This window comes from Phymastichus coffea, unplaced genomic scaffold (genome assembly GCF_024137745.1).
Source record: "Phymastichus coffea isolate CEN01 unplaced genomic scaffold, Cenicafe_Pcof_1.1 PCOF00059, whole genome shotgun sequence".
In the NCBI taxonomy this organism is placed as follows: domain Eukaryota; kingdom Metazoa; phylum Arthropoda; class Insecta; order Hymenoptera; family Eulophidae; genus Phymastichus; species Phymastichus coffea.
In genome coordinates, this window is record NW_026706870.1 from 544,030 (window position 1) to 558,803 (window position 14,774).

The 14,774-nt window shown below is 39.5% G+C and overlaps 1 protein-coding gene across 6 annotated transcripts in view; it reads right to left on the reverse strand.

Annotated features, from left to right (window-relative positions):
• LOC131666645 (fasciclin-1) overlaps positions 1-13,901 on the reverse strand; it is a 153,274-nt gene extending 139,373 nt beyond the window's left edge. For all 6 annotated transcript variants that reach the window (XM_058939482.1, XM_058939483.1, XM_058939486.1 and 3 more), the window contains exon 1: positions 13,587-13,901. In XM_058939482.1, coding sequence (XP_058795465.1) covers positions 13,587-13,682 — 96 coding nt within the window. In that variant the 5' untranslated portion in view covers positions 13,683-13,901. The remainder of the gene's footprint in view (positions 1-13,586) is intronic.
• Between the last annotated feature and the right edge of the window lie 873 nt (positions 13,902-14,774).

Here is a 14,774-nt window from a genome sequence, read left to right on the forward strand (position 1 = left end):
GTTACAGTCATCGCGAGTTAAAAATCATAAAAAGTAGAAAAAGCTCTGTAAGTACCGAAGGAAAAGTAGCCGATAGTTATGGTCATACAATTACGGACTCGAGTTAAAATATTGACTGACAACAACACGTGTTAGCCACAATGTGATTCGACAGGCGTGCGAACTGAGTAAAGCCAGGCTTTGGTAAATTATCAATTTCTATTGAAAAGAATAAAAGAATGTAGAATAACGACGTGGTATGATACTTGATTACTACAGATAAGAACCATATTTATCACTACTTAAGTTTCAAAAACTGTATTTGAAAAGATCTTGAATTACAATACTTCTTTTCTTATCAGTAAAATGCTTGTAAATATTAAATAATGTAGTGTAACAATAATTTTCAGTAACGCATTGTGAAATATAATAAGGAATTATGTATTATATTTAATGTCTCCAAGAATTATGCCAAAAACATTTGATTTTGAATAATATCTATATCTCAAATTCAAATGAATCATGAAATGTAGATCATATAGAAAATCATACTCTGGTTTTTTAACATTTACAGTTTATTTCCGTTGAAGATAGATTTTGGTTAAAATACCTTTGTGAAGCTTGCCTCATCAAGAAAATGAGTTCTTAAACAACTACTTTGTTAAAAACAATAAAGACACTGAATATTTGTCGCTTCGAAGAAAAATCAATCAAACGTGCATGTTTATGTTTATTTATCATTAGGACAGAACTATGCTAGGTGGAAAAAATGTCGAGTAGGATTTGACCTTCAATCATTATTGCATCTCAATCGAGCAATGTACTTTTGTGTTTACTTCAAAATACCGGCTTATGAAATTTTCAAATAAATATTTGAATGAACTTAGATTTACTCAAATATTTCTCAGCGTTAGGCGCACATGAGAAATCATAATCAGCTCATGCATTTCGACCATTTTCAGCGTGAATCCGAAAGCAACGATCGGCATTGACAATCATCGACATTATTCGGGTCACTTAAATTGCAATCAAGACCTTTAACGTTACTCAAAAAAGCATAAGGCTCCGGTCGCGCGAAAAGTAACACCGACGCTATTACGCTCTTGCGATGAGGGAAAGAGAAAAAAAAACATGGAGGAGGGAAACAAAGCCGCCGCGAGCTTTCATTTTGCATCAGCGATTTGTGCATTCGTCTTCAGCAGCAAGCTCTCTCGCGGAAGGGAGAGAGAGCCTTTCGCGTGCTTGCAGCCGTAAAAGTTTACAGCGTAAATCTTGGGCAGCAGCGGCACCGCCAGAGGCGTTAAAATAGCAGTAAACCTTTTGACTTTCTTCCTCGGCCGGGTATAACAAAGTGGGTAGTCCATAATTCAACGTCTTGCCGCGAGTCGAACTTGACCCTTTCACAAAGAAAAGTCCCTTCCAAAAAAGAAAAAAAAAACTGAAAAAGTTTTCGCGGATAGATGGCGTTGCGTATTCACGCGCGTGGGTACCGACATATCGTGCTCGAGTGCAAAAACGAGGGGCTTCGCAGAGAAGCCAAGGAAAGGAGAGCAGGTGGCGGATCGATCACGACAAATTGCTTTCATGCTAATGTGCGACGGTCAAACGACGACAACGACGACGCAGTTCTCAGTGAGAGTTCTTCCTGTGTCTTTTTTTATATGTAAGAAACCTTCCTTTTTTTCTCCCCTCTCGTTACTCTCTCACTTCTGTGGATTTACATATAGAGCATGGGGACGTTGGAATAGAGGCCAAGCTTTATTATTTCTATCTACCTCTCTCTCTCGTTTGCTTATTTTTTTCCTAGAAAATCCCATTGCTCGCATCCGCTGGTTATTCTTTCGCGCGAATCAAGTGTTGCGAAAATATACGCAGTTCAGGCTCGATTGACGACGAGCAATCTAGAAAAATGCATTTTCTAGATAGAACGGAAAAATGCATTTCCGTTCGACGTATCCGACACATACAGGCCTCTTTCGTATCTAATCAATCCCGTATAAGTTCGAACGAGTCGATACCGCTCGGTACATTTGATACACGGCAACCGCGTACGCAGAACTTGCAAGATTATGACTAATGAGTGGCATAGATAAACGCAATGGATTGAGAGTAAGCTAATGATTGATATAAATTCACGTTTCAATGAAGCCGCTTAACATCGGCAGAATTTGAAAGGGAAATCCAATGATAAATGGGAAATGCGAAACTTGAAGGATCGTCTTGAAAAGCCATCACGTTTAAGCTTTATGTTGCAGAAGAGAAAAAAAAATTAACGGGTTAAACGTCAAATTAACCTATTTCCCCCTTTAGAGTTCGGAAATCATTACGCGATTTATCGTACGAGCTGCGCGTGCAACGTTTATGGCTCAGACTCGGAGAGCGTGTCGTCCTCCTCCGTGGAATTGTTAAATCGATTCATCGGACGCGCAGCTTATGCTCGCTAGAAGAAAAAAAAGTCAAGCGAAGGCTCGCAACTGTGTCGCGCGGAAAGAAAAACTTGTGCTTTTCTCTCTCTCTCCTTTTTCGTTTGTTCACGCGTACGCCGAGCTCTTTTTCCTTTATTATTCTTCGTTATTTGCTTTCGGCCTCTCGAATTTGCTGTTTACGCGTCGACAGATGCGCCGTTCGTCTCTCCGCTGTCGCTGCAAAAGAATCAAGCGGCCGTGGGTCGCGGCTTTTGCGCGCCGAGAGTAAAACATTGTTATATTTTTGCGTTTGTTTTTTGTTTTTATGACAGTGCGGCGCGACGGATAATGAAACGTCAAACGAGTTCAAGGTACGTCGGTTCCGAGCTACAGAGGCGGCTCAAACCGAAAAGTACCTGCCGTTCCTTGGTGTGGTCGCGCATCATCGCTGCGTACGATTCCCGTATTCGCGAGCAGCGGCGCCGTGGCAAGTTTATAACGCCTGGGCTGCATGATGCATGCGCGGAAATCTTGGCCCCTTATGAATTATGCGGCGACAGAGGGAATTGAGTGGTAATTGAGGAGGTAATCGCGTTTAATCCTCTCTCCGACGATATAGAGCGGTTAATGTTGCTATGCGCCGACGACGTCCCTCTGAATTATTCAGCTCTCTCTTCCACCATACACCTATTTGCCTCTTCGTCTGCCCGCATCGACGTCCACGAGATTAATGCTCTTCTTTGATAAAAATAACTTGACGAACCAACGCACACACTCCCCCTTGCGTATTCGTTTCACAAGGGATGTCCATTTGATGATGTATTTTTTGCATTTACCAGTGGTGTTTAACGCTCCTTTTTTTCTTATATTCACTTTAATACACGAATATAGATCACATTTTTATTGGCAAAATAGAACATTCGAAAATTCAATATGCATTAAATATTCCTTTGATTTGATATGAGATATGGCCAATGATATTATTTATTAATTAATAAATATGCAGTTCTATACTCATGATATGAAGTTTTTATCACCCTAATTCCTGTCTACAAAAATCATCATTCAAAAGTTTGAAAAACACGATAACAAATGTATTGTACTAAAAACATAGTTTTTTATAATCATATCCTTCACAATGTAAATATTTCGGTATAGAACGTTCACAGTTCTAATTAGCGTCTTTTCAATAAAATGTTCTAATAATTTACGTAACTTAATAAAGCTGAAACTGTAGGATATTTTATCGTGATAATCTGCTAATTTATGTCTTTTACAGTTAACTTTGTTTATTTTAAGTTAAACTTTTGCATAGAGCAAAATTCAATTAATTTCTCTACTGAGGTATTAATCGGTCATTATTTTGAGGTTAGTATGATTAAAGCGATCAATTCATATGAAATTCACGCCCACTATATCGATGCACTTTCCAAACATTTAATTATCCGCAGTAATCTTTCATAAGCGTACATAACATACTTGTATATAACAGTCTACAATAGCTGATCACTTGACTATTTTTTAGCCAATCAGCTCACGAATAAACTGGTTTCACTTTGTCAGGTTCTCTTTTTTATAAGAGGAAATTATAAGAGGATTCGCGACGAAAGCTGTCTTCGATTGAAACATTTGAATTGGCGACATGAACGTTAAAGTTCACTCTGAATACGTCATGTGAGCTTTTCAATCTTTTTAATGAAAGTCGCAGAGCGGAGGGAAACATTTACCTTCGATCGAAACAACACGAGAAAAAGTTATCAATGAGTATTAGTTCATATAACGAAATGTACACATTGCACATGCGAGTTCTGTTGGAAAAGAAACTAGTAAGCTTTTCAAATTCATACTGAAAACTTCATAAACAAACGGAAGCGTTACCAGTAGTTTTTTTCTCTCTCCTTATTACAGTATACGTAAGACAATGTAGAACAAGCTATTTTAAAAAAAAAGAAAAAAGAAAGAAAAATGAAGGCAAGCAACGAATTGAAGCGGCTAACGTGAACTCCTCTTAGCGAAGTGGCCTACAAATGTTAGTTGGCTGCCATCATCATCGTTTGACCCCTCTCTTTCTCACTCCAAAGATGAAAACATATATAGTAGAGTACTGCCGCGGCAAATGAACAGTTAATTACTCTTGTTGATTGCCGCTTAATCCACATGCTACGGAGCTCTTTCAGAAAAAAAATTTCGCTTTGCTTCATTGAAGCTCGATTATGCATGTGAAATGTTGCGAGCTTTCGTAAGCTCATCGTGTTGAAATGTCATGCGATGAAGATGTGGGTCGTTAATTTGTCCCGAATTCGCTAGAATTGATTTATCAAAGTGTCGCTGAGTCATTACTTGTACATGTACACGTGGCTCGAAATGTTGAACGGGCAAAAGTAGAGGAGCCACAAGTTAATCTGTCGTTGATAAGCCAGTTCCGATAGTTGCGATACGAATAACTCGTCTAATCCTGTTTTATTGCATTTTCTCTCGGTGAAACTTCTTGATCATTTCTTATTTCTCAACGAGAAAGAAAAAGAATACGAGTTAACGCGCGTAACGGGGAGCTTATCAAACGATTCTCCGCCGTCATCTAAATATGTTGCGAGGGCAACCGCCGCCTCGTTGCCGCTGCGCTGTCATTGGCCGCCGGCTAAAATGGCGCGAACTCGCACTCGCGTCTGCCGATGTGTCGACTCAAAGAATGATTAATTGCACGCAGGAGTCAGACGAGTCGAGTGAATACGCTAGTCGTTGGAGAACACAACTGGCTATTATCTAGCAATGTTCATACGTACATTTGAGTGGCCGAGAGACTGTCGCGTTCGCGCTCGCTCATGCATTCGCGAGAGGGCAAGTGTAATCGCGAAGCTACAATGCGAGCCGCTAATAAGGACCTGTGTCGATCTCGTGGGCTGTGCTGACCAAACGCAAGCCCGCCAAACTCGAGGTCGACGAAAGCCTCGCGCAAGTGGCTGCGCAGTCGCCCGCTGCGCCGATCGCTCGGCGAGGCTCCGATTGGCGTTGTCAGCTGCTGTCTCCTCGCGCGCGTAGCACTTGCACGGGGTACAAAAAGACACAACGCAGTCTGCGGCGCGCGACGCTCCGAGCGACACCCTTTGTTATCGGCGATCGCAAAGTTCGCACGACGAGGGCCCTCGCGCCCCGCCCCCACCGACGCAGCTCGTACGAAGGCGCCGACGTGCGTGGAAAATATGGCATCTAGCCGGAGGGGGGGACTCCGACGACGGCCGAAAATCCATCGACACCCGCGGAATGTTTATGAAGTTTCGTCTCGCGCGCGCCAAATTAAAAACGCCCGCCGGATGCTTGGCCAATAGTTGAGTCCGGCGACAAAGTCCCGCTGGCGCCCGAGGCGCGCGCGCGACAACGACGACGACGCACACGAGGTCGGCCATAAATAATAAACTGCGAGGAGAGCTGACAGCGAAATTCCGTGGAACGAGGGGGAGGACAGGTGGATGAGAAATCTGCTGGAGGCAGTGCACGCGAGGATAAACTTGGAAGGCTGCGTACGACGGACTTTCGCTACACCTCCCCTCCCGCCGCGCGAGCGACGCGCTCGAACTTTGAATTCGCGCCAGTCCGAGACGAGGGATTCAATTGCTCTCTCAAAGTCCCTGTTTGTCCTGTAAGTGACTGGCGAGGTGGCTCCGTCTCGCTGCTAAATACTCGGATTGATCGTGGCACATGCTCTACGCGTCGCTGACGGGGATTCGTCGCGCGCTCTGATAATTCAAATGGATTATACGTAAAAAACCCGAGTACACGTGTATAATGAGCATTATTTTGCTGGCATGCAGCCACCAATGGTGACCAGGTTCTACGACAGCTCCGTTTGTCTATGCAGCTTTTCCAACTTCACGTTTCCCTATGGGGACGCGGGGAATGTGCTTTCGACAGCTTGAATGTTTACTCTTTGGCTCGGAGCTATTGATGCCCTATTTTGCGTCTGTCACGTTTAGATATCCTGCATATGGATGCATAATGCCGCATAACTGCTAATTTGAACAGCTCAAAAGTGCGTGAAAATCCCTTAGTTTCAAGAAATAATTCTTATTCTTAATCCAATCTTAAAAGTCTAAATAAAACATAGGTCATTTGCAACATTTGGTTTTTTATCAACCTATTCTACGTTCCTCATTTTTTTATTTAAAATCGATGCTCGAGTATCGGGCACTGAGTTGCAACCATGGAATTTCTTTCAATATTCTCTATAATAAATATACAAAAAGGCTATTTTTTGAAATGTATTTGATGTAGTCTTTACATAATAAAACAACTATCAGGCCATTTTTAGCTATGATATCTATTCAAAATTTCAAAGTGGCATCTTAACTTTGATTACATGAGAATCAATAATCATAAAAATCTTCTTTGAATGATTAACAAATATAAAATTGAACCAAATCGACCTACGGGTAGAAATAAAGAAAAACATTTTTCTAAGTACCTCAGATTTTTTTAACGGAGGAAAAAAGAGATCAGGTAGCAGAGAAAAAGTAACCGTTCGCATAGCATCGCGCATACATTAATAACGTTCAATTTGCTTGCTCGCTACCGCGAGTTTACAGGCGCACAGCAGCTAAAGTTTATAAAACACGCGGGGTGTAAGCGTGGCATCGATGTACAGGCATCTCGTTGGCGCGCGTGTGCATCCGCGGAAAGGAGTCGTAAAGCTATACATATATTTATATAGCCCCGTCGCGCACGCAGGGGTTGCGAATTGATGAGGCGGAAGAGGGAAGGACTGTCTTTTCTCCTTCTTTCTCACGAAACGCGTTACTACTGCAAGCTATCTTTCCGATTGCGGATGTTTGTGCGTTTGTTTGCGCAAGAAGTTATGTCGATTGAAGGCTGATAAAGAGAATGGATGATGCATCGTTATTGGAAAGGTGCTTAACGGATCGATCGCGCAATTGTCGTCTACTGATGTTAGAATGCCTCATGTGTATTGACATTTCCGATATTCATATTAAATTTCTTTCATAAATTTTCATACTATACCGTTTTAATTTTGTTTTGTTTGTATGTTTTTTTTTCACTTTATTTCTTCTTCTAAATCCCAGTCGGTTTTGACTATCGTAGCTTCAGAGTAGTTGAATTCACATTCAATTTCGCTGGGGGATTTTTATCAGGATGATCGAGAGAAGCAAAAAAATATATATATCTTTTTAATCAATATTTCAAACAAACTATTGTGATATCTTTTTTTAAAGCGCAATATATTCAATTTATTTTCGATTTGCCTCTTCTCTGATGTGAAAACAAATCTCGGTCAGGAAAAGAACAAATTAACGCACGATGTAGATGAAACATCAATATTCTCTATTGCTCTTCGTTACTAGAGAGAAAAGAGTGCTTCATTCAAAATTCCACTCGTCGCCCGTTTTTAGAACTCTAAAAACGTAGTTTTCACATAAATCTAGCGCAATTAAGAGTCGCGATTGAGCCCTGCTATGTATCTCGATTTTTCACCTCACGTGCAGTACGAAGCGAAAATAAAGAATGAAATCGGGGACCGTACGAGCCTATTATTAACGCACAAATTTTCCCCCGTTCTCCGTGTGACTTGTCCTCTGGTTTTATTTTCAGATTCGACGACCATCGCGCGCGCCTCGCGATAAAGCCAACAGGAAAGAGGCAGGAAAAAAAAACGTCCTTTCTCAACGAAAAATAAAATATCCGATAGACAAAAATGGCACGTTCCTTGCGAGTCCTAACGCGGTGCATAGGTGAGAGGTATTTTACACGGCCTTCACCCGCTTGTGACATCCGAGTGCATATGTGCAGGTGCTTGAGCGATGCAACGGTAACGTGTTATTTTCGATGCGACGGACGTACGATCAAGAATGAATGGTTAACATAACAACAAGCTACTTTTTAATCGATGGACACACGCCGACAAAATTTGAAAAAAGTTCGGCCCCAGAGACCAGATAAGGTATTTCCGAAGGAACTTGGTGTGCTGAATCCAAATTCAAAGCTCAAAATTATTTTATCACCCTCAGCTTTCGAGATATCTTAATCTGGGAGCGTCAAAAACACTTTTTTTGTTGTATTCCAACCCTTGTATCTTTGTGAAAAATTTTGTTTGCAAATTTAATGACGGCATCTTAAAGAGTAACTCTTGCCCTTCAAATCGCACTCATTTTTTTCCGACAGAAATATGACATATTGAAGTATGATAAATTGACATTTTTGCAAATGTCGTTTAAACAGAGAAAGATTTCGCTGAAAGATAATCTTCGCTGAAAAATAAAATAATTTTCCAAGTACCTCAACCAAAGAACCCTGTACCCTGCTAGGTTTTCCACTATCATCTTTCAGCGACACTTTCCTCTGCTTTAACGACATTTGCAAAAATGTCAATTTATCATACATAATGTGTCACATCTCTCTCGGAAAAAATGATATTGAAAAAAATGCTTGAGTGCGTTTTGAAGAGCAAGAGTTGCTCTTTAAGATGCCGTCATCAAAATTGCAAAAAAAATTTGTTCACAAAGATACAGGGGTTGAAATACTACAAAAAAACAGTGTTTTTGACGCTTTTAGGTTAGGATATATAGAAAACTAAGGGTAATGAAACGGTTTTGAGCTTTGGATTTGGATTCAACTCACCAAGTTCCTTCGGAAATACCTTGTCTGGTCTCTAGGTCTGAGAAGTGTTCGTCTGTGTAATCAATATACCATCCAGTCAGATATGTACAATCATGCAAGTAACGCTACCGAAAAACAAGTTAATACAATTTGGTATCATCGTTACGTTAATTTGTTACTTTATTCTCTCTTCTTCAATTTCAGAGCCAGTCATAACACCAAAGTTATCATAAGAGGAATGGATTTACGAGTATCAGACGCGTAGCTTCGTTAAAAACGCATAAAAATGCAAAAAAAAGCGAGAAAACAAGGGGCCGCGTCAATTCACTGCGACATCACCGCGCATGCATCATTCGAGAGCGAGAGAGCAGCAGCAGCTCCAGCCGGCGGAAGCGGATGCGCGACTTTTATGCGCCACGCCGCTGTGTATACGACGCATTGTAGATTTGTCAATGGCGCGTACGTTGCGTTGATTTTCTCTTTTTATTCTTTCCTAACCGATCGTAGACGATCGCTGCGGAAAATTGTCGAGGCGGAAGTGACGATTTTGACGTCCAGAGAGCATTGTACGCCGAGATACAAATTCCAGCGAGCATTCCACGAAGGCTAATTAATGTGGATGCTGTTTGTAAATGAACGTCGATTGCCGGAGTCGTCCTTGAAATGCAATATCCCGCGAGATAGAGAGGCCACGTCGCAATGAATTTCGACTTCAATTGATTCTTAATTGACCGAATTAATCGATTATTAGATAATAGACCTGCAATATCATTGCGCCCCGACATCCGTACGTACACAATAGTCGTTCCCACAGCGCCCTGGCAAATACACCCAAATGAAACTCCATCTTCTTCCCGTAAATGGCAGATACCTGATAATACTTTGTGGCGTTGCGAATATTTTGGTTAATTAATTGTTTTTGAACGTAAAGTCGATACACATGCACTGTACGGATCATTATTTCAAATGAGAATTGGTGCAGCTCAAAGATATTTTAAATTCTATTTTATTCGACAATACATACTGAAATTTAGTATGTATCATGCAGTACCCGCAAATCCGACATGTAAAGTATTCATTTCTGCGGGTAAAAATCGACACACATACACGCGCGCGCGAGGCCGACCTTCGCAGTAAACACATCGTGTTTGAAAATAGTCAGATTTTAAACGTCAAGGGCGTGATCGGCGTAGTATTGTTTTCCATTCGAAGCTATTTCTGATCGTTGCGCTCGCTGTCATGCAGTTGCGTAATATCCCTCCCTGCAGATTCCCTGTTTATGTTCTCGTGTGCACTTGCACGTATTATTCCGCTGAATCAACCGTCAAATGAAAGATTTTGCCGTTAAAGCTTTTCCGCAAGTATCCAAGTTTCATTTATTGATTACTTTTTTCTAAACTCTGACGTTGCATGCTCGTGTCTTGGGAAATGAAATATTGATATTACCAGTCGGAAACGTCATTACATCATTACATTCTATTTTTTTTTTGTCAATCGAAAAATATACCAGTTTCCTATGCTTTTGCAATGTATAATAATCTCTTATTAGGATTTATTTAATGTGTAAAGTAGGAAATTTAGGACCCTTATAAAAATAGTAAAATAAGAACATAAGAACATAAAATTTTAATATTTAGTAAAATTTTTTACTTATTTTGGACGAATATCAAGCGCGATTAAATTATTTAACGGTCAAAACTACTAAAATCCTATATCACCACCTGAATTAATTTAAGACATATTATCAAATTAAATTAAATTTCAAAAAAACTATCAAACAAACACTTAACAAAACACTTTCATAAAGTGTTTAGTTAAAACAAGAGGATCATATTCAAGCTGTCTTCTTCATTCGATCTTACGTGATTAAAATATTTCAACTATAAGCCTTCCATTAAAGAAGTGCCTCAGTAAAATAAAAAAAGTAGGGAGGCAACTGCTTCACTCCAGCTTAAAAAAAAATCATACAGCCCCCCACCTTAATACGAAAAGCGAAACTGAGAGCGTATGAAAAGAGCATTTGTCCCGCAGTGCCGTAGAGCCGAAAGGCAAATTTAAAATCGCGTTAGCGTTTCAAGTCAACGAGAGGGTGGACTTTCTCACTTGACGCGGTCCTCGACGAAGAATATTTTTATCGCGAGCGCGCTTTAATTCCTCTATCTTGAAAATTGAAAAGCCAGAATGAAAAATGGTTGTGGGCTTTTGTGGCGCGATATCTTCAATAATGCATCGTAAGCGAGAAAACCTTGGAGGGAGACGTCGAAGCGACGGGCGGCGGCAGCGTTTGGTCGATCATCACCGAGCGATGAGAGAGGAAACTTCTTTTCAATGCGCGCCCCAGATGCCTAATGCGATTTAGGCCTTGCTTTTGGCTATACACATAGACGAAACGAGTTGACACTGTCCAAAGTGATGGATGATATACGTTGACAATTTTTTTCTCTGCTAATGGCTTTCGATTTTTGATATTTAGAAGATTTTATTCGGAAAGATGTCTGAGCGATTTACGAGGTGTGAAAAAATTTAGTCTGGAATAACAAAGCGAATTTTAATTTTCACATTTTTAATATACAATGGTTGACAGATATTTTCTCGCGTGAAGTTGCGATATGAGAAGAGATATTGACTCTGTCAATGAGTTTTCAACGAAAGTCTATTGATGTTAAGTATTTCAAAGCTTATGTGGTAAAGAAAAATCTTAAAATATTATCTTAAACGAAATTTCTTTTCAAGTACACGTCAAGTACATTTTTCAAACTCTATGCCTGGACAAAAATCAAACGAATGCCTGCAATGATAACGGCACTACATACAATATATACGACGTGATTTATTTGATAGCTCCACACATTAACGACATTTTTAGATACACTAAATAAATAATGAATAATATATAACCAATAGCAAATGATCAATGTTCCAGAGTTGAGAGAGATTAAAAATAAATAATATCCTTTTTACGTTCGATGATCAACCATTTAAATGAATGAATAAACGGTACTTCAATATTTGAATTGTGTTCCTAATTAAAACACCCATAAATAGATGAATAAAATAAATATTTCAACGGTAATCATTGTTTAAAAAGATATCGAGCAATTGTCTTTGCCGAAGGAGATTTTATCGTATCTAATTCTCATCACAAAACACTTGAACTCAACTGCACGCAGACAGTAGGTTTGAGATCTGTTGAGAAGCGAGAGAGAGGAGAAGCGCACAGAGCGCATAAGAATACATGAATCATCCGGCGGGTGACTCGATTATAACGAACGAAGCGCCAAGAAGGAGAAGCAATTGGCTCTAATGGCTCGTGCACTTTTTTTCTCTCTTACTTATTTCTTCTTGGATCTCCACGACGGTTCTCTCTCTCTCTCTCCCTCTCTCGCAAATCAAGCTATCGAACTGCAATTAGTCGTTTGAGAAAATTTTAAAACGTAATGACTTTTCTTTCTGTTGCTGGGAATACTAATTTTGCACTGGAAAGGAAAAAAATTGTTTTTATTGCGACGCGTTTTTCCGTCCTTCCTATCTCGCGCCAAGGGTTCATTCAGGTTTAATTAAAAATGTATTGCGCGCTTTTTTTTATTTGTTACTTTTCTTCCTACAAATTATTCCGCGTTGTAAATGGATTTCTTTTGTGAAATCCGCAGTCTTAAAACACTGCGTCTGTTTGCACTCGACATTTAATTTTTTTAGCGATGGTGATTGTTAAGTTTGTATCACAGCTCGACAATTACGAGAAATGAAAGATGCAAAATGAGATATTTTGAATGAACAACTTCGTGTTATTCGATATGAAATCAGAAATACAAACAAATGAAACCTTTATTCTCGCTATGTTATTAAATTTGTTTTATCATCAAACCTTCCATGAATGTCTATGTTATGTCTATTCTGAATAGAATTACATAATTAGAAATTTCAAGTACGCGGAATCAATATTATTGATTCTTGCAGGTCTTCTACAAACGAAAGATATTTCACCTTTTCCGCTAAGAAATTATCGAAAAACCTGTAGTTAATTGTTTCATTTATTATATTAACAGTCACTTTGAATAAGATAGATATATATTATATGGATTCAATGAATTGAAAGAACTATCTTCAATGTTTTTTAAGTTATTTTTATTTTTTAGCGTTCTGCCAAAGTTTAAAGAATAAAAGTGTTTTTCTTTAAAATAAAAATTTGCACTTTTTGAAATTCCCGTATTTTTTTGATGCAAATTATCGAATCGGGATGATTGTTTTAATCTGAATAATTTAATCAGTTTTGCATGGTGTTTTCACATCTTTGATTACTTCAACACTTATGGAAACAAAGCGAAAAGATTGATAAAGTTACGTTTCTTTTCGAAACTAAATTTCTCGAAAATGATGTTTATGACCTCGTAAACTACCCGCTGTCTGCTGAAATGCTTGATTTGAGAAACACAGATTACAATTCCAACGATCGCCTAACAAAGAATTTCTAACAATATAATAAATTAAGCGAAAATACATCGTCAATATACATGTAAATGTACAAAGAATAAACGAGGTGTCAAGTTGTAGGATAGGCTTTTTGTATTTCACTGAAAACCAAACAAAAAAACTCACCTCAGACAAGTCGGGATCCTCGCGAATCTTAGCATCAATTGACAGCTTGGCATCGACACCGAGTAGAATACTCAACAGCAGTAGTATAGCACGCATTGTTGTCTATATATTTTTGTCACAACAATCAATAATTATTTTCTTTCTCGTCGTAGTAAAAACAAACCAAGCACGCACTTGCAAGAAACGAAACTAAACCAGCACAGCACACTCACTCACGCCTGGCTCCCAAGTACATGTATATATGTGTGTTAGTGTTTCTGTTGTAAACGCTGTGGTACAGCTATTACAAAGAGCTTCGACGTGCGTGTTCACAGCGCGAAGGATTGCGCGGAACTAAAATGCTGCCGGCGCCGCTCTCTCTCTCTCTCTCTCTCTCTCATGAAACCTCCCCACCAGAGGCTATATACACATGAAAGCTGCGCGCGCGCCCTTATAATGCAGCTACACTGCCGAGAGTGCCGAGACAGAAAGAGCGTAGGTAGACGATAGACTTTTCTCGTCTTTTTTGCTTTTAAAAAACGGTGCCAGCTTATCGATGCCATTTACATATTGTTTTGTTTACAGGCGTTGCCGGTAAAACAAGAAAAGGATTGTGAAATCTGTAATTATCTGGACAGTGCGGTGTAGTGGCTAATAGATGCGAGAGGTTATTGAGAACGGAACTGAACCGATATATGTATACACTACACTGCTAGCCACTGTCGAGCTTTACGTAATCGATCTGCGCTGATGACAATTGCGGAGATAATATGTCCGTTGTAAACTTGAGTTTGGCTTAGCGCTTAACTGCTGTACAGTGTATACTGTTATATGTGTGAATTACAATTTTGACAGTGTTGCCGTACCGTCATACAATACAGATAATTTGACTGATGCAATTGACAAACACAGCTGTGAATACGTGGTTAAGTGTGTATAAATACAAATTTCCGTTCAATTAATACGGAAAAAAGAGCCGCGTTGTCTATGCCAGTGTACAAAAAATAGATTTCGTCGCACAAACGACTTTCAAAAAATAAATTCGTACTCTTGTAATTGATAGAAATGAAAATTAAAAAAAAAAACACTCTCGACTCATCGCACCATTGTAACTCATTGTTTTTAAGTTGGACTTCGCCATTAGATTCCTCTGACATTTTGACATGCCTATATGTACAGCGTGTATAACTTTAGAGGAAGTTCCCGAAA